The 18,685-nt window shown below is 42.9% G+C and overlaps 1 protein-coding gene across 1 annotated transcript in view; it reads left to right on the top strand.

The window, feature by feature from the left end:
• The first annotated feature begins 202 nt into the window (after positions 1-202).
• Positions 203-18,685, top strand: part of ABCB1 (ATP binding cassette subfamily B member 1) — a 99,873-nt gene continuing 81,390 nt past the window's right edge. The window contains exons 1-2 of the mRNA XM_065398464.1: positions 203-236; positions 761-831. Coding sequence (XP_065254536.1) covers positions 203-236; positions 761-831 — 105 coding nt within the window. The remainder of the gene's footprint in view (positions 237-760; positions 832-18,685) is intronic.

Here is an 18,685-nt window from a genome sequence, read left to right on the forward strand (position 1 = left end):
AAAACCTCCCTTGGTATTTAGAAAAACAATAAAAGAAACCCCAATACAGAAACCTTTCCTATGAGTTAGGCGCAGTGGACACAGCGTGCAGGTGCGAAGCCCAGGACCTTCTACTCTCCGGCTGATTTAGAGCCTTCGAGGAGGACTACTGGGGAGTCCCAACGATTGTTGGACTTTGTCACAGGTGGGGAGACCCTCTGAGATGACGGGCACCAGGAAAGCAGGACCCTCCACAGGTAAAATGGATTCAGTTCTCTGTGGCAGGGATAGTGATGACAGGCCTCTTCTTCCTCAACCTTGCTATAGGATAGATGGTACTCTTCTCTCTAACTCTGGAGCTGTAGGAAGACCCGACGGTGCACACGCTGCCGCTGGAATGGACAGCCCCACGCAGGCACTGAGCAGGCTCTTATATAGACTTTTTGGAGGGAAAAGTTCTGAGGGAATAGAATGTTGGGAGCTGGTTTTGGCGGGAAAAACTGGTTCAGTCCGGTTTGAGCCAGGGAAATCCAGTGTCTTTAACAGTAAACAAGTCTGTTTACAGAGATGGAGTCCAAGAGTCACAGATAATATACTCCATATTGGATTTCATTAAAGCCAGTGATTTACATAACCTTTACCTTATACACACTATTAAAGCAGCTAATTAAACACCTTTAAACAGTACCAACACAACATTTCTTACTAACATTATTCAGTCCCAGTTTGGGGTTCTTTGTAAAGTAACATCATAAACTGATCACCAAAATTTCCTTTTCAGAAAAAGAGAAATGGAAGAGAAAGAAGAATGTTGAGAGTGAGAAAAGGACCAAAGAAAAGCCCGAAAGGAAAGTAGGAGATGAATTATCCGACAGAGAGGAGAGGAGGAAAAGGGGGGAGTGGGAGGGGACTAGGGTATCAGGGAGCACCACAAACCCCACACCCCCAAAATAAAAGGCTTATCCAATGAACAATTTAATTGATTATTCAGAGACTTCCAATATGGTTGGGGATCATATATCCATACACTTCTCTTGTTTGTTTCTTTTACAACATGTAATTAGTTCCATTGCCACTAGACTACCAAGTCAGAATGCCATTTTTGATAGTTGGGCACATTTGGGACTTCCACTACTGTAGAATTAGACATTTGATTATGATCAGAGTTTTCCAAAGGATTCCAGTTTCTAACACGGATTGTTTAGGCCAGGGATGACATGGCCAGCCTGCAGTTGCACCTTGGTGGCGAGAAAGAAATTGGACTGAATATTTAGCTCTGCCCAGAAAAGATGCATGTCACAGGACAATCCCATAGTATGTGGTATAAGCAGTGGTGATTTGGAGCTGGTTCGCACCGGGTTCGTGCGAACCAGTTGTTAAATTTAGAAGCCGGTTTAGAACTGGTTGTTAAAGGGGTGGGCAATTGGAAGAGGGAGGTTTTTCTGTCATTACACTGGCCCGTGGGCCACATCCGGCCCGCCTGAGCTCCCGGCTGGGGAGGCTCCCCGGCCCCTCCCCCGCCTTCCCCCTCTCGCAGAGCCTCAGCATGCCGCGCCGCTGGCACCAGTGCTTTGGACCGCTCCTGGGCAGTTCGGCAGCTCCTGCCACTTTGAGCGGCATGGTAAGGAGGTGGGGCTGCGAGCTCCAGCGGGCCGCGCAGCATCCATACATGCTGCCCTGAGCACCATGGTAAGGGGGCTGGGCCAGGGCTGGGAGGAGGGGTTGGATAAGGGGCAGGGAGCGGTTGGAGGGGGCGGAGGTTCTGGGGGGGGGGCGGTTAGGGGACAGGGAATGGGGGGTGTTGGGTAGGAGGTGGGGTTCTGGGGGGCAGTTAAGGTGGGGGGTCTCAAGGAGGGGTGGTCAGCGGACAAGGAGCAGGGGGGATTGATGGGTTGCGGGTTCTGAGGGGGGCAGTCGGGGGCAGGATGCGGGTGGGGGTCGGATGGGGGGGACGGACAGGGGGCTTGTACTCACCGTGCGGTTCCCTACCGGGTCTTCGGCGGCACTTCAGCGGCAGGTCCTTCACTCGCTCTGCGTCTTCCGCGGCACTGAAGGACCCGCCACCAACGTGCCGCCGAAGACCCGGAGCGAGTCAAGGACCTGCTGCCAAAGTGCCGCCGAAGAACCGGTAGGGAACCAGTTTTTAAGACTTTGGCAGCTCATCACTGGGTATAAGTGAGCACCTGCTGCATTGCAGGACCAGCATTTCAGACCTGAAAAGTCTGAGGAGTCCAGAGCATCCGCTAAAGGATTTTCTGCTGGATCAATCTTAATCCCAAATCTAGTGACCAATGTGGTATATTGGAACAAATCTGATTCCACTGAATGTTGGTAAGGGAGATTAAGAGCTCTCATTCCCATTTCCTTTTAACACTGTCACTAGTAGTTGTCAGTTTGCCTGATAGGTGGGATACAAGCTGGCCAATAGTCTAGTGTGATGGGATCCCCGGGGTGCAGCCTGGGACTGTGGGACCACTTTGCCCCCTTAACTCTCCAGCCTGGGCTATCTCTCACAATGCTTTGCTAGTGACAAGCAGCAAGCTCCTCCAGGCACTCTTATCACTCAGTACAACTGCATGTGGAGCCACACACCCAGCTAGATTACATGAATGCTCCCAGAGCCATTCATGAATCATACAGAGAAAGGCACCAGCCGAATCCCCCTAGCTCCCAGAAATGTACCTCAGGAATATATCATCTTGCACTGCTCAAGACGAGCAGTGCAAATTTATTAATTTGTTCACCACTTCATCAATGGAAAGTGGATATACACTAGCCTATGCAAACCTGAGCAGATTTACAGCACACTTCAGGCAAACTCACTAGTAAAGATAAACAGTAAAAGAAGTTTATTGACTACAAAAGATAGATTTTAAGTGATTATAAGTGATAGGCAAAAAGTTAGAGTGGTTACCAAAAGAAAAGAAAATGTAGGCATGCAGTCTAAACTCTCAACCTTATTAGACTGGGCAATATCTAGATTAAGCAATTTTTCTCGCCCCACTGGATACTGCAGTCCTTAATATACAGGTTTGTCCCTTAAACCTGGGCCAGTCTCCTCTGTTGGAGTCTTCAGTCTTCTGAGTGTCTTTGTTGCTTGCAGCACTGGTGGGGGCAGGAGAAAGGCCCAGCCTGTGGTCACTGTATTCTGTTTTATATCCTCAGTCCCATGTGCTTAGAGAACACAAGTCAAGGCATGTCTGGTGGGCATTGCTGAGTTCCCAGGCAAGGTTGAGCTATATCCCTGGTGTAGCCTTATGCAGGTGAGTCATTGCATTGTAGCTCCCTTGCTGGACAATGGCTCGTTATGTCTGTTCAGCACCCACCCAGGTGTCGGTTACCTCCCTTGTCACTGTCTCTGGAGAGCTAGTATCTGGGCACCTCCCAAACCCACAACATATTTTAGGGACAACCATACAACACATTCTCATAACTTCATATGCATTAATAATATACATATTTAGATAGAAAAATGACTTTCAGCAGATCATAACCTTTCCCCTGATATCTTACATGACATGCTTTATATGCAAGATCACAATTATATATAAATGAGGAGTATGGGGGGTCACAGGGTGCTCCCCCAAGGTATAGAATGTCACACCTACAGAGTGTAACAAATTTCAGAAAGCCCCAACAGTTAGGGGGCATCCAGGACTGAAAGGGCACCTGGTCCAAACTGGTGTTGCAGAACATTTTTAAGTTGAAGGTATTGGTATCCTTTGGGAAAGCGCAAGAAGGTAAATTTTCAGTTATATGCTTTATGCTCAAAATCCCCTTTTTAGTCCAATCAGGCCACAGAAGGGATCTATAGGCACTTAAAATTTTGGAGTTACCCCAAATTGGAGTTTCTGAGAGTACTAAGGGATTACATTTATACTTAGAAGCAATCAGATACCAGGCTTTTCTAGCAGCCAAAATTGTAACAGATCTCTTTCTAGGGAAATAATAGAAGTCTGAGTTTAGGACTGATTCTAGTGATAGTGAGGCTACAATTTCTTCCTCCATGTATGGCCAGGCTGTGGACCCTGAGTATCAGTGAATCAGTTATTGTGTCATTTAGCTCAAGATTGAGGATATATAGTAAAGCCTAACGATGAGCAGACCAAAGCCTCCTGATTTAATAAGCAGCTACATTTTTTCAAAGGATAACCTGGGCTTGTTGCCCACACCCCACAAGAAGGACTTTAAAATGTTGTTAATTTGGGGGGGGGGGGAATAGAAGAGGAAATATAAACTAGCAAGGAGCTAAGAACAAATAGAAGTCTCAGGAAGACATTGGTTCTTATATATTAACTCTTCCCCAAAAGGATAGAGGGGGGGCCTAATATTTATGTACATCCAAAGTTATCTGTGAGATAAAAGGACTGACATTAATTTTCACCGTATCTTTTCTGTTCCTTGGAAATAGGACTTCCAAGTACTTGATTTCTGCATGCTGCCAGAGAAAAGTATTATCTAAGAGGGTGACATTATGATCCCTCTAGAGACAAAGAGCCTCTGACTCGTGCCAATCTATTTTGTACCCTGAGATTTTCCCAAACAATTCAGTAGTTTGTAGGATGTTGGGGATAGGTGCTGAATAAAAGTATATCAGTATATAAGCATATTTTTCTGTCTTGGGACCCTATTTTTATACCCTATATCCTTTGATGCACTCTAATTTGTATGCCAGCAGCTCTAAGGCCAAATCAAACACAAGTGGGGACATGGGACAGCCCTGTCTAGTACCACGGTGGAGATTGGAAGGAAGGGAAATGTAGTTTTTAGCTACAACATGGGAGCTAATATTGGAATACAAAAATCTAATTTAGGGAATGAAAGGGGGACCAAATCCAAATTTTTGTAGAACGAGGAACAAATATCTCCAATTAACCCAATCAAAGGCTTTTTCCACATCCAGCAACAGAACAGCAATCAGTTTTGAGGGGGAGTGATAATAGGACAGCATATTGATAAATTGACAAGTGTTGTCCATCCCATGTCTCTTTTGTAGAAAACCCACCTAGTCCAGGTGTATTATGGTTCTTGTTATTTTTTCTAATTGGCCACCTAGAATTTTAGACAATATGTTAATGCAATAGTTGATTAAGGATATTGCTCAATAGCTAGCACATTCTTGAACATCTTTTTCAGTCTTAAGCATGACTAAGGCTTCATTCATTAAGAGGGCAAAGTGCCTCTACCAAAAGCTTCAGTATATAATTCAACCAATCTGGGAGCCAGAGTGTCTTTGAATTGAGCATAAAATTCACCTGGAAATCTTTCTATGCCTGGAGCCTTACCTGATTTCATGTTGCCTAGGGCAACCATATTTTCAGAGGTAATTAATGAGTAATAAACTGCTGATTTTGAGTGTATTTCTCAAGTAATTGATCATCAGGGGGGTCTTTCTCTAAATACAAGCACTGGTAAAATTTGGAGAATTGTTCATTAGTACTTTTATAATCAGTGAGTATCTGGCCCTGAGTAGAGCCAATTGAGGGGATTTTAGTTTTTAGTGATGTCTGTGTGCTAATAATTTCACAGCATTGTTGCCAGATTCCCAGTATGTCAGTTTTAGTCTAAATAAAGCAAATTCAGCCCACATAATTATTTTATTAATTTCATACCCGAGATTGGTCATCTCTCAGAGTTTATCTGAACAGGGGGAATCAGCATAGCTAAAATCTGCCTCCTTGAACCTTTCCGTTAAATTCTCCATCTCAGCCTGCCTGGTTCTCTTTTTATGGGAGGAGTAGGATATTATCTTGCCATTAAGTATGCTTTGAAAGTGGCCCATAAGATTGCTCAGGGGACCAAGCAGTTGTCATTGATCTCAAAGAAAAACTTTATTTCTTCCTCCACAAACTTCTTAGATTGTGTGTCTAATAGTAAAGAGGAGTTTAACCTCCTTCTTCTGGTAGTCCCTAGTTTTTCAGGAGATGAGAACTGCAATACCACTATTGTGTGATCAGAAATCATAATTGTTTTTATTTTGTTATTAATAACAGAGGTCACCAAACCACCCATTACCAGAAAATAATAAATTCATGAGTACGTGCTGAGGGTGAGAAAAAGGTGTAGTTTCTACCCTTAGGTCTTGCAGCCTCCATATGTCCTTCAAATCCAATTCTTTGATCTTGACAATAAAGCTCTGCCTACCAAGGGACTGGGACTGCTGGTGTCTGCTCAATCTATAGAAAACCAGGTCTAGCGTTTCATTGAAGTCCCCCCACTATAATTAGATTTTCAATTAATCTTGAAAATAATTGATTGAAACGAGATGGAAACTTCTTTGCTGGGGGCATAGAGATTTACAGAGTGTATGTAATATTGGAGATAAGAACTTTAACAATTAGGAGTCTACCCTCAGTGTCTTTTGTAGTTGACAGAATTTGTGTATTTAGTCTTTTACTGAACAGAATTGACAAATCCTTAGAGTTGGCCAAGTAATTACTAGAAACACCTTCTACAATGCAGCCTTTTTAAAGCTTCAGACTCAATGAGGTAGGTTTTCTGGAGGAATAGTAGATCAGCTTTCAGCTTTCTTAAGTGAGATACAAAGTTCTCCCCCCTTTTTTATAAGTTACCGATTCCTTTTACGTTCCAAGAAACACATGTAAGTTAACAACAGGAATTCACGGGGAAAGCATCCCGACAAATATCTCATTTTTGCACCCACTGAAACCCACAGATATAGTTAGGGTGAGTAGACAGGGTAATCAATATCTAGGGGAGTCCATAAGGAGTTTCAATAGAGAAGAGGGAGAAGAAAAGATGAATGGCAATAAGTTAAGGACTAAGTGGATAAGACAAAATTGAGAGAAGGTAGAACGGGGGATTGTAAGAAAAGACAAAGGTGTGAGAAAGCAACACTCTTGAGGCAGAATTGGACAAAAGATCAGGTTAGAGAGGGCAGCCTAAATGTACTCTTTCCTCCTGCCCTAAGATAAAAGCAGAATAAATGACTTGTTCCCAACCGTTCCCCTGCAAAAAGCAGGAGTAAGTGTGTGTGGGGGGGGTGTGTGGTGTGGGTGCGGGAGGGAACATCTTTGAATACATTTTAAATAAGGTTTCCTGGCTAAAATTCACATACAACTGTGCAGCAGATGTAAGAGTCCTACAGGAAAGATATATCTATGAGGGTCTGCTAGAAAAATGTGAGGGGTAGGAAATAAGAAGAAACAGCCCCACCACCTACTATAGACAAATGAATCTAAAAAGTGTACAGGCCCATAAGAAATGAAATGTTGCCCTCATTGCAGGGTATGTCACCTAATGTTTACCATCTGCAGTTTAAACTGAATGCATTACCAGTAGGTTGTTCTTAAATTTACTATAAGTAAGGCAACGAGACAGCTACCCCACCTCAAATCACAAAACCAATGAAGAAAAAATAACTCCATAACCATTATTAGAAATGGAGTCAGGAGATCCAGACTGAAAGAGCTGACCAACCCCAGTTTGTAAGGCAAATCCATCACCCATACTGTTCCAGTGAGACGATAGACTCCTCTGGAACTGGGTTGGTCAGGCTTCTTGCTTAATAGGATGTAAAAAAAACAACAAGGAGTCCAGTGGCACCTTAAAGACTAACAGATTTATTTGGGCATAAGCTTTCGTGGGTAAAAAACCTCACTTCTTCAGATGCATGGAGTGAAAGTTACAGATGCAGGAATTATATAATGACACATGAAGAGAAGGGAGTACCTCACAAGTGGAGAACCAGTGTTGACAGGGCCAATTGGATCAGGGTGCATGTAGTCCACTCCCATATGGAGTAGGATGTAGTTTGTTGATTTGAGATGGTAAATGTTCGATGATTCCTCCTGGCTTTATTTTTATTCTAATAATTTAATTTTTTGAACTATCAATCATATTCTGTTGTTGTAATTAGTTATCTTACAGAAAACCACCAACACATTTCCCCTCTGTGACCATGTCTTTAAATTGCCACATGGTGGCCTCATTTAACCAGGCAATGCCCAAGCTGATCTCTATTTTCTTTTAGTAACCTCTCTTTTTCATTTCCTCAGAGATGTGTGCTATGACATTTCCCTGACAGAATACTTAATATACTGTATGTGTCTTTTGAAATATTTTGTTTGCAGTGTTGATGTAGCCATGTTGGTCCTAGGATATGAGCGATAAGGTGGTGATATTCTTTACTGGACCAATTCCTGTTGGTGAAAGAGACAAGCTTTTTAGCTCCAAAGAGGTGAAGATGAACTCTGGAGCTCAAAAGCTTGTCTCTTACAGCAGTAGAAGTTGGTCCAATAAAAGATTTACCCCACCCACCTTTAGTTTTTATGTAAGTCAAATGATATGCATGCAGGTAAGACCTCCTGAATTCAACATAGTATCAGATTTGGATAGACCTCAAAGAAATCGGGGGGGAAATGGAATTCCTCCATGAAGGTAAGCCTCTCAGTTAACGTTGCTGAAAAATTAAAGTTAAAATGGGTATTTCTGATTTAATAGCTGCAAAGTCAGGGGAAAATTCACGGAATCTTAAGATTTGTTTTGTTCTCTTGGTAGTGGGACAAGCATTGGAGCTTTAAGCTCATATACCTTTGAGAATGTTGTTGAAAGAATAAATCTGGCAGTGGTTTTACAGAAACTTGAGAAATACTGTTTATTAGGACCCAGATTTAGTATTAATTAAAGCAGTAAGTGTCTGCAGAAATTATTAAATCACAGCTAAAAAGTTTGATAAGCTAGAAAGAGAATCAAGGAGTGGTGCTGAAGGGCTTTAGCAAGAGCTCCTGGAAAGAATGGATTACAAAATTAACAGAATCCCTACTAGTCAATTAAGACTAAGTATGCTGTAGGGAGACATGGTACTGAATATCATAGAGGTGTCCTACACTATTATTTATTTTAATTTGATTAATTATTATTTGAATAGCATTATAAATGTACATGGCATTTTACACATGTAGACCTGACCTTTTCCATCCCATAAGGCTTACATTCTTCATCTGGGATCTTTTACAGAACCTAAAACAGAAGGAAGCATTTTGAAAAAATATGCAAAGCACATAGTGTCTCAGAGACAAATGATGAAATGCAACCCTATTATAGGTGGAGCTGATGCCATTATCAAGCTTAACATTTAACCCTAACCCCATAATTATTTCTGTTTTGCTATTTAATATGAGACAGATAGTATTTTTCAATTCACCTCAGACAAGAACACTCAGTCCTACTTCTTGTTCAGCCAATTGCTACGACAAACAAATTTGTTTACATTTACAGGACATAATGCTGCTTGCTTCTTATTTACAATGTCACCTGAAAGTGAGAACAGGTGTTCCCATAGCACTGTTGTAGCTGGCATTGCAAGGTATTTATGTGCCAGATATGCTAAACATTTGTATGCCCCTTCATGCTTTGACTTGTAGGGGTGCTAAAGTTTTACATTGTTTTGTTTTTGAGTGCAGATATATAAAAAGTAATAATCTACATTTGTAAGCTGCACTTTCATGATGAACATATTGCATTGCACTACTAGTATGAGGTGAATTGAAAAATACTATTTATCTTTTTTATAATGCAACTATTTGCAATAAAAATATAAAGTGAGTACAGTACACTTTGTATTCTGTGTTGTAATCGAAATCAATATATTTGAAAATGTAGAAAAACATCCAAAATATTTATAAGTTTAAATTGTATTCTATTATACGTTAACAGTGTGATTAAAACCACAATTAATCACAACTATTTTTTAATCTCATCAATTTATTTTGTGTTAATTGCATACATTAACTGTGATTAATTGACAGTCCTAATTAAAAGGAAAAGTAATATTTTATTTCATCCCACTGGAAAAAATAGTTTATTCCTCTTGGTTTCATAAAGATAATGGCTTTCAGCTTGTGCAGAAAGCAGCACCATTTTCATTATTCATATTCCATCATAACCTTTTCATTAAATAGTAAATTGTGAAGTTAACTTTTTAAACTATAGCCTGAGAATGCATAGTTTAGTCATTTAATTATAAAGGTAAGAAGATGTAATGTGATTTTCTGTTCTTTCAGCCAACAGGACAAACAAGATCAGTTATGAGCTAATTCCATCTCAAACATTATTTGTATATTTATATATAGTGAGTGAGAAAAAAAGAGTACCTGAAACTCCTATTTTTGTACTTAAAAACATTTGTACAATTTTGAAATGAATCTTTTTATTTAAAGATTTATTTTCTTGCAAATTAAGCTCCAGACCATCAGATTTCTTTTTTTGCAAAATAGTTCTGATAATGAGAGTCGATGTTGGCAATTGTGATAATGTAACAGTGACAGACCCCAGTTGTCAGTGGGCAGAATTGAACCGGGGACCTTTGGAGCTTAGTGCATGAGCCTCTACCACGTGAACTAAAAGTTAACTGGCTGTTAGCTAAGGCTATAGAGCAGACTTATTTTCTCTCTCTCTCTCTCCAAGTGGTCTTGGTGCCACTAGATGGGACAGAACACCACACCCAGGAAGTGTGTGGGTTACAATAACACCTTGACTTATAATAAGATTAGATAGCTAGGAAAATAGATTTCCACACAACTGAATAAGGACCTAAAATCCAATGCCCATCAAAATCATTGGAAAGCCTCCCATTGATTTCCATCAGATTTAGGTCAGACCCTAACTTCTTAGGCCTGGTCTACACTAGGAGGTTATGTCGAATTTAGCAGCGTTAACTCGAATTAACCCTGCACCCGTCCACACAACGAAACTATTTATTTCGACATAGAGGTCTCTTTAAATCGATTTCTGTACTCCTCCCCGAAGAGGGGATAGTGCTAAATTCGACATGGCCATGTCAAATTAGGGTAGGTGTGGATGTAATTCGACGCTAATAGCTCCGGGAGCTATCCCACAGTGCACCACTCTGTTGACGCTCTGGACAGCAGTCCAAGCTCGGATGCTCTGACCAGCCACACAGGAAAAGCCCCGGGAAAATTTGAATTCCTTTTCCTGTCTGGCCAGTTTGAATCTCATTTCCTGTTTGGACATCGTGACGAGCTCTTGCACTGGCAACGATGCAGAGCTCTCCAGCAGAGGTGACCATGCAATCGCAGAATAGAAAGAGGGCCCCAGCATGGACTGATCAGGAAGTCTTGGATCTGATCGCTGTGTGGGGCGATGAGTCCGTACTTTCAGAGCTGTGATCGAAAAAACAGAATGCGAAGATCTACGAGAAGATCTCCAAAGCCATGACGGAGAGAGGATACAGCCGGGATGCAACGCAGTGCCACGTGAAAATCAAGGAGCTGAGACAAGGGTACCAGAAGATCAAAGAGTCAAACGGACGCTCCGGATCCCAGCCCCAGACATGCCGTTTCTACGAGGCACTGCATTCCATTCTAGGTGCGGCCGCCACCACTACCCCACCACTGTCCGTGGACTCTGATGATGGGGTATTGTCGACGGCCGCTTCCTCGGAGATGTTCGCGGACGGGGAAGATGAGGAAGGAGATGAGGAGGACGAGGCAGTCGACAGCGCTTTCAACACTGATTTCCCCGACAGCCAGGATCTCTTCATCACCCTCGCGGAGATCCCCTACCAACCCTCCCAAGGCGGTAACCCAGACCGTGAATCAGGGGAAACATCAGTAGGTAAGTGTTTTAAACATTTATTTTGAACAGAATAGGAATGGTATCTTAACAATGGGTTTTTCATGATTAGTTTGCCCTAGGCGCTTTAGTTTCTAGTCCTTGCCAGTGCAGCTACTGGAAAAGTTTGTCAACATGTCCGGTTTTTCATGATTAGTTTGCCCTAGGCGCTTTAGTTTTTAGTCCTTGCCAGTGCAGCTACTGGAAAATTCTGTCAATATGTCCAGGGATAGAGCAGAAATCCTCCTGGGACATCTCCACGAAGGTCTCCTGGAGGTATTGTGAAAGCCTTTGCATCAGGTTCCTGGGGAGAGCGGCCTTATTGCGTCCTCCGTAGTAGGAAACTTTTCCGCGCCAGGCTAGCAGCAAGTACTCCGGGATCATTGCCTCGCAAAGCATGGAGGCATACGGCCCTGGTGCTTGCTGGCATTCACGCAGCATGCGGTCTTTCTCGGTCTCCGAAATCCTCATCAGAGTGATATCACTCATGGTGACCTGCTTTGAATTCGGGGAATGTTAGTATTGGGACTGATTGCCTGTTCCTTTACATAACTGTAACCGGCCGTTTACAGCCACGCGGTGGAGGCGTGACAGGGGCAGCATGCAGGGATCTTTCCCGGGCACAGCCGCGAGGGGGGTGCCAGCAGCAGGAACTGGCCAATGCTAGGAGCATTGCTTGGAACGTGAAAGGAGGGCACTGCTATAAATTAAGCTTTAAGCAGCCAAAAGTCTACGGCTTACCATGTTCGCCTGCTAGCCGAATTCCGTTGTCCGGCCCCGCTTGTGTGATCTGTACAGCAAGACCACAGGCACTCAATGGGAAGGCCGAAAATTCGACCTTGTACTGATTGCGCATGTGATAGGTGCTGTGCATGGTCTTGTTCAGAGAAAGACTATATTCATTGTTCGCAAAACTGTATCTTTCTGAGGAATTCACTCCCTTTTTCCCATCCCACAGCTGCGAGTGTCTCCCGAGCTACCCCGGCATCCCCCTCCCAGAGGCTGGCGCAGATCAGGCGACGAAAGAGAAGGACACGGGACGAGATGTTCTCAGAACTTATGGGCTGCTCCTGAGCCGAGGCAGCACAGCAGACCCAGTGGAGGGAGAACATGTCACAATACCAGCGATCACACAGCGAACGGGAGGACAGGTGGCGGCAGGAAGACCAGTAGGCGATTCAAACGCTGCTTGAACTAATGAGGGAGCAAACGGACGCGCTCCGGCGCCTTGTAGATGTTCTGCAGGACCGGAGGCAGGAGGACAGAGCCCCGCTGCACTCTATCTCTAACCGCCCTCCCCTCCCACAAAGTCCCATCCCCCCCTCACCCAAAGTCCCAAGAAGGAGGGGCGGCAGGGGCCGTGAAAACAGTCACTCCACCCCTGCAGACTGCTCAAGTAACAGAAGGCTCTCATTCCCAAAGATTTGATAAGTCCTTTCCTTCACTCCAAAAGCACCTCACCCAGGCCCCCGTCCCAGTTTCATCCCCTAACTGTGTTGTTGTTAATAAAAAATATGTTTCTGTTAATTACTGTTTCCGTCATGTTCTTAAAGAGGACAGTGTGTTTGAAGGGGGGGAAGGGGGTTGGTAATTGGAGAGGACGGTCACCTTTACCAGGGTACAGACACGGGGGCAGGTTCAGCAGAAGGTCACACACACATTGCAGTCACTAGGCACCCTGGTCAGTCTGGGAGGTGGTTTTCATGTTCTGTGTGTGTGTGGGGGGGGCTATGTGAGTTTGTGGCGGGGGAGGGCGGTTACAGATCTTATGCAGCGGTCCTTAGCCTGGATGACAGAGCCACGCAGCAGGGGATCTGTAACTGCCCTCCCCCGCCACAAAGTCACATAGCCCCCACACACAGAGTCCCGAAAAGGAGGGGTGGCAGGCTCCGTTGAAACAACCAGTCCACCACTGCGGACCGCTCTAGGAGCAGGAGCCTGTCATTCCTCGAGTTTAGAAGCGTCCTTTCCATCCCATCACTACATCCGCTCCCCACCACAGTCTGCGTCCCAGTTTCAACACTTTACCACGAAAGCCTTAATAAAGAAAACGGTGTTAATGAACAAAGTTTCATTTATTTTATTTTTAAAGGTGTGTTGGAAGGGGGGGAAGGGGATTGGTAACTGGAGAGGATAGTCAACATTAACTGGGTAAAGAAACGGGGGCAGCTTCACCTTCTGAATAAACAAACTTAATAGTCACAGGTTACCCTGCTCACTCTGGAACCTAGCTTTCAAAGCTTCCCGGATGCACAGCGCGTCCCGCTGGGCTCTTCTAATCGCCCGGCTGTCTGGCTGGGCGTAATCAGCAGCCAGGCGATTTGCCTCAACCTCTCACCCCGCCATAAACGTCTCCCCCTTGCTCTCACAGAGATTGTGGAGCACACAGCAAGCTGCAATAACAATGGGAATATTGGTTTCGCTGAGATCAGAGCGAGTCAGTAAGCTTCTCCATCTCCCCTTCAGACGTCCAAAAGCACACTCCACCACCATTCTGCACTTGCTCAGCCGGTAGTTGAAGAGTTCTTTTTCACTGTCCAGGGCGCCTGTATAGGGCTTCATGAGCCAGGGCATTAGCGGGTAGGCTGGGTCCCTGAGGATGACTATAGGCATCTCCACATCCCCAACAGTTATTTTGTGGTCCGGGAAGTAAATACCTTCCTGCAGCCGTCTAAACAGACCAGAGTTCCTGAAAACGCGAGCATCATGAACCTTGCCCGGCCATCCGACATTGATGTTGGTAAAACGTCCCCTATGGTCCACCAGTGCTTGCAGCACCATTGAAAAGTAGCCCTTTCGGTTAATGTACTGGCTGGCCTGGTGGGCCGGTCCCAGGATAGGGATGTGAGTTCCATCTATAGCCCCACTGCAGTTTGGGAATCCCATCGCAGCGAAGCCATCTATGATCACCTGCACGTTTCCCAGGGTCACTACCTTTGAGAGCAGTAGCTCAACGATTGCGTTGGCTACTTGCATCACAGCAACCCCCATGGTAGATTTGCCCACTCCAAAGTGATTCGCGACTGACAGGTAGCTGTCTGGCGTTGCAAGCTTCCAGAGGGCTATGGCCACTCGCTTCTGGACAGTCAGGGCTGCTCGCATCTGGGTGTCCTTTCGCTTCAGGGCAGGGGACAGCAACTCACAAAGTTCCAGGAACGTTCCCTTACGCATCCGAAAGTTTCGCAGCCACTGTGATTCATCCCAGACCTGCAGCACTATGCGGTCCCACCAGTCCGTGCTTATTTCCCGGGCCCAGAATCGCCGTTCCACAGCATCAACATGACCCACTGCCACCATGATGTCCACGGCGCGGGGTCCCGTGCTTTGTGACAGGTCTGTGCCCCTCTCAGACTTCATGTCCTCACTGCGCTGCCATAGCCTCCTCGCCCGATTTCTCAGCATCTGCCTCTGAAAAAGGTGGATGATAAGGTGCGAGGTGTTGACAATGGCCATAACTGCAGCGATGATCGCAGCAGGCTCCATGCTCGCAGTGCTGTGGCGTCCGCGCTGTCAATCACCAGAAAAGTGCGCGAACTGATTGCCCGCCGGCGCTTTCACGGAGGGAGGGCGGGAGTGACGGTTGAATGACGACAGTTACCCAAAACCACCCTCGACACATTTTTTGCCCCAGCAGGCATTGGGGGCTCGACCCAGAATTCCAATGGGCAGCGGGGACTGCGGGAACTGTGGGATAGCTGCCCACAGTGCACTGCTTCCAGTGTCGACGCTTGCCCCGTTTGTGTGGACTCACAAAGTCGAATTACTGTCCTTAGTGTGGATACACACGTTCGACTTTGTAATATCGGTTCCACAAATTCGCTTTAAGTAAAATCGAACTACTCTCATAGTGTAGACATACCCTTAGGCAGAATAAGAATTCCCCTAGGATATCAAATGAGTCAGTGCCTTGTAAGCTATAATAAAAGAATAAGAAATCTAAGTTTGAAACTCAGTGTTAGTAGGCGGAAGCTGAGCAGCTGACTTTTATACACGATTGGACTTCTTTTGTACACTATAAATGTTAGTCAGAGAATTACTGTTATACCATATGTGGTAAAGAGAGACAAACAGTCTGAATATTTTTATGAACTTCAAGGTCAAAGTTTGATGTACCATATTATTTTAGTACTATCATAAACTTCTTATAAAATGAATTGAGTTCATAGAAGTTCATTATTTAATTAACTACAGAAACAATGCACAAAAAGATAAATGTTACTCTGTAACCTGACATATTGTCATTAACCAGAAAAAAAATAGATTTTGGTTTATTCATTTGGAAATAAAATTTATTCTTCCTTCTGATTTAATGAGGAGAATTGCTTCCAATTTGAACTGTAAAAGATCACTTTCATTAGTTTTTTTCTAACATACATTTTATGAAAAAGTTACCATAAAAATAATTAATGTTTGAGAAGATCATTTCAGAGTTTTAGAGAAATGCCTACAAACATGTTACATGCTACATTTCTATGAACAGTACCTGCTGGCTTTCCTGTTTTAAATCCTAGAAAGATGTAAATCACTTAAGTGTGTCCCCATATATTCTAGGATGACATAACTTTTTAGTACTTATTGGATGAACATTTAAGGAAACACTACTAAAAATAAGAGAAGCCTAAGCACACTTACAATTAAACCTTTTTTTTAATTCCTACATTACAACAGTATTAAGAATCTAATTTAAAGTACAGTCCTACTCTGAATAGTGACTATGCAAAAATAGTTCCTTTTTTTCTGAAGAAATGTTTATTCAGAGTCATATTTAATGACAATTCTTCAACTTTTTACTCTTGTTCAACCTTCATAGGCTGGAAGCTAAGGCATAATTTCCAGGGTGGATTCTCCAGTCTAATACATTCATAGATAAAGATTTTGAAGGCCAGAACAGACCATTAATATCATCTAGTTTGACTTTCTGCATTACATAGGGCATAGAATTTCACCCAGTGATTCCTGGATCAGGCCAATATCTTGTGGTTGAGCTTGAGCATATAGTATTGTATTCAGACAGCACAAAGTGGACATATTCTGGCCAGCTGAGAATTCCCTTTAGATTGTCAGAATCCCAACAAGGGCAGTCAGGACTAAGGGCCAGAGCAGGGTCAAACCTGAGGCTGTGAGTAGCAGAGGAGTGCATAGTCAGGTTCCAAGCCAGGATCAATACCAAGGGTCAGAGTCCAAATTAGGTTTCAGGGTCTGAGTCAAGAGGCAAAGGCAGCAATAACTCTTACTTCAAAGCAATAGTCAGCCCTCCTGCTCTAAGAGAGGTTTTGACAATCTCCACCAGCAAAGGACCCAGTACTTCCTCACTGGCCTGCGCCAGCTAGGAAGGACATGGATCCAAAGCAGAAGCTGTGAGACAAAATTCTCTCACTATTTCCAGTGAGTATTATCACATGAAACTCGAGCAGAGAAGATGAGGAGACAGTCTGGATTAAGCAGACTATCTAAAACTTGAAGTAAATCTACTGTGGTGAAAGAAAAGAACTCATTCTTAGCCTTCTGCACAGCCACAGCACATGTCCTGTTGTACCAAAGTTCTATATCAAATACCTTAGTTTAAATGGTTCAGTCTCCACTATTAGGCTCAATCAAATGTATTTAGAATGGTCTTCAATTTTGGTCTTCAATTTTCTTTATGGCTATGCTATTCAAAGCAGTTAGTAGAAATTGCTATTCTAATTGATATTCTGATAGTTTTATTGTATTTCACTAATTTATTATTATTATTAAAGGAAAGAGAAAGTATTACAACAAAATAATGGAATGTGAGAAACTTTAAACTCTTTTAATCCAGACAGTCTGGATTAAGCAGATTATCTAAAATTTGAAGCAAATCTACATTTTCCATGTATGAACAAATTAATTTTAGGAATTTTAAGGCAACTGTAAATAATAAGATTAATCTTTTAGAAATGAGTTGAATGTGAGGGGGCCATCCCAAACTTAAGGTCTGATCCTACTCCCATTGAAGTCAATGGAAAGTCTCCCATTGACTTCAGTGGGATTTGGATCTAGCTTTAAAGATCCTATGCAGCAAAGCACTTAAACACATAATTTTAAGTATGTAAGTAGTCCCACTGACTTCAGGCTAGATTGGGGCCTATATACAATCCAAAACTAAGACTTTTTGTAGGATTGTAGTTGTTATATATTGGTTTTTAATTTGTTTGTTTAAGAAAAAATGATCTGGTCTAAATTAATTTTCACTCTAATCAGAGGCTTTATATTTCAAAATATTTTAAAGATTTGGTTTTTTTACACTTTAAACTCAGAGATGTACCTGATGACAGATAACGATATCATGTCTTCTAAATAATTTGCCTTCTTATAAGACTCTAACTACAAGTTTGTATAAGTGAATTGATCTCAGACACAGAGGAAGGATCAGATCAGTTCATTTGTTCTCGTTTTTTCCCCCTCTCAGGTGTGTGTAAATTCACTTGTTTGAAGATCACATGCATTCACAGTCACCTGGCAGGTTGTTAAGATTTAAGTGTTATAACTACTTACATAAATCCAGTGGAACCATAGCATTAAAAAAAACTCTTTGAGGTCAAAAACACACATAAAATTGATACATTTTGCTGAAGAAAATGTTCTGTGGGATTAACATGTGTACATTAATATTCAGCCTGGAATGAGTTTTTAGGATTAATTTTGAAACCTCTGTAACTAATACTTTATAATGAAAGTGTCTCATTACTTGCCAATATAAACAAAAGAATAGTTGTCACCTGGAAAATCATGCAGGATACTGGCATAACACTTTCCAGGACAAGGATTCTTGCTTAATGTTTGGCAAATTTTACCGATTCCTCAGAACTATGCAGATTCACTGCACTACTGTATACAAATAATAATATTAGTAGTAACTACGAATTCCAATTTATTTCCATAATTATTTGTGTTATTTAATATTATTTGTAGTGAGGTAATGCCTAGGGGCCCCAATCAAGGATTGGGTCTTTATTGTGCTAGGCTCTCTACACACATGTGGTAACAGATGGTCCTCCTCCAAAGAGGTTACAGTTTTAATATATTACCAAAATAGCATCTGGCTACAAACACATGGTTGGGGAAGGAGAAAAGGGAACAGTGATATCTA

The sequence above is a fragment of the Emys orbicularis genome, chromosome 2 (genome assembly GCF_028017835.1).
Source record: "Emys orbicularis isolate rEmyOrb1 chromosome 2, rEmyOrb1.hap1, whole genome shotgun sequence".
In the NCBI taxonomy this organism is placed as follows: Eukaryota; Metazoa; Chordata; order Testudines; family Emydidae; genus Emys; species Emys orbicularis.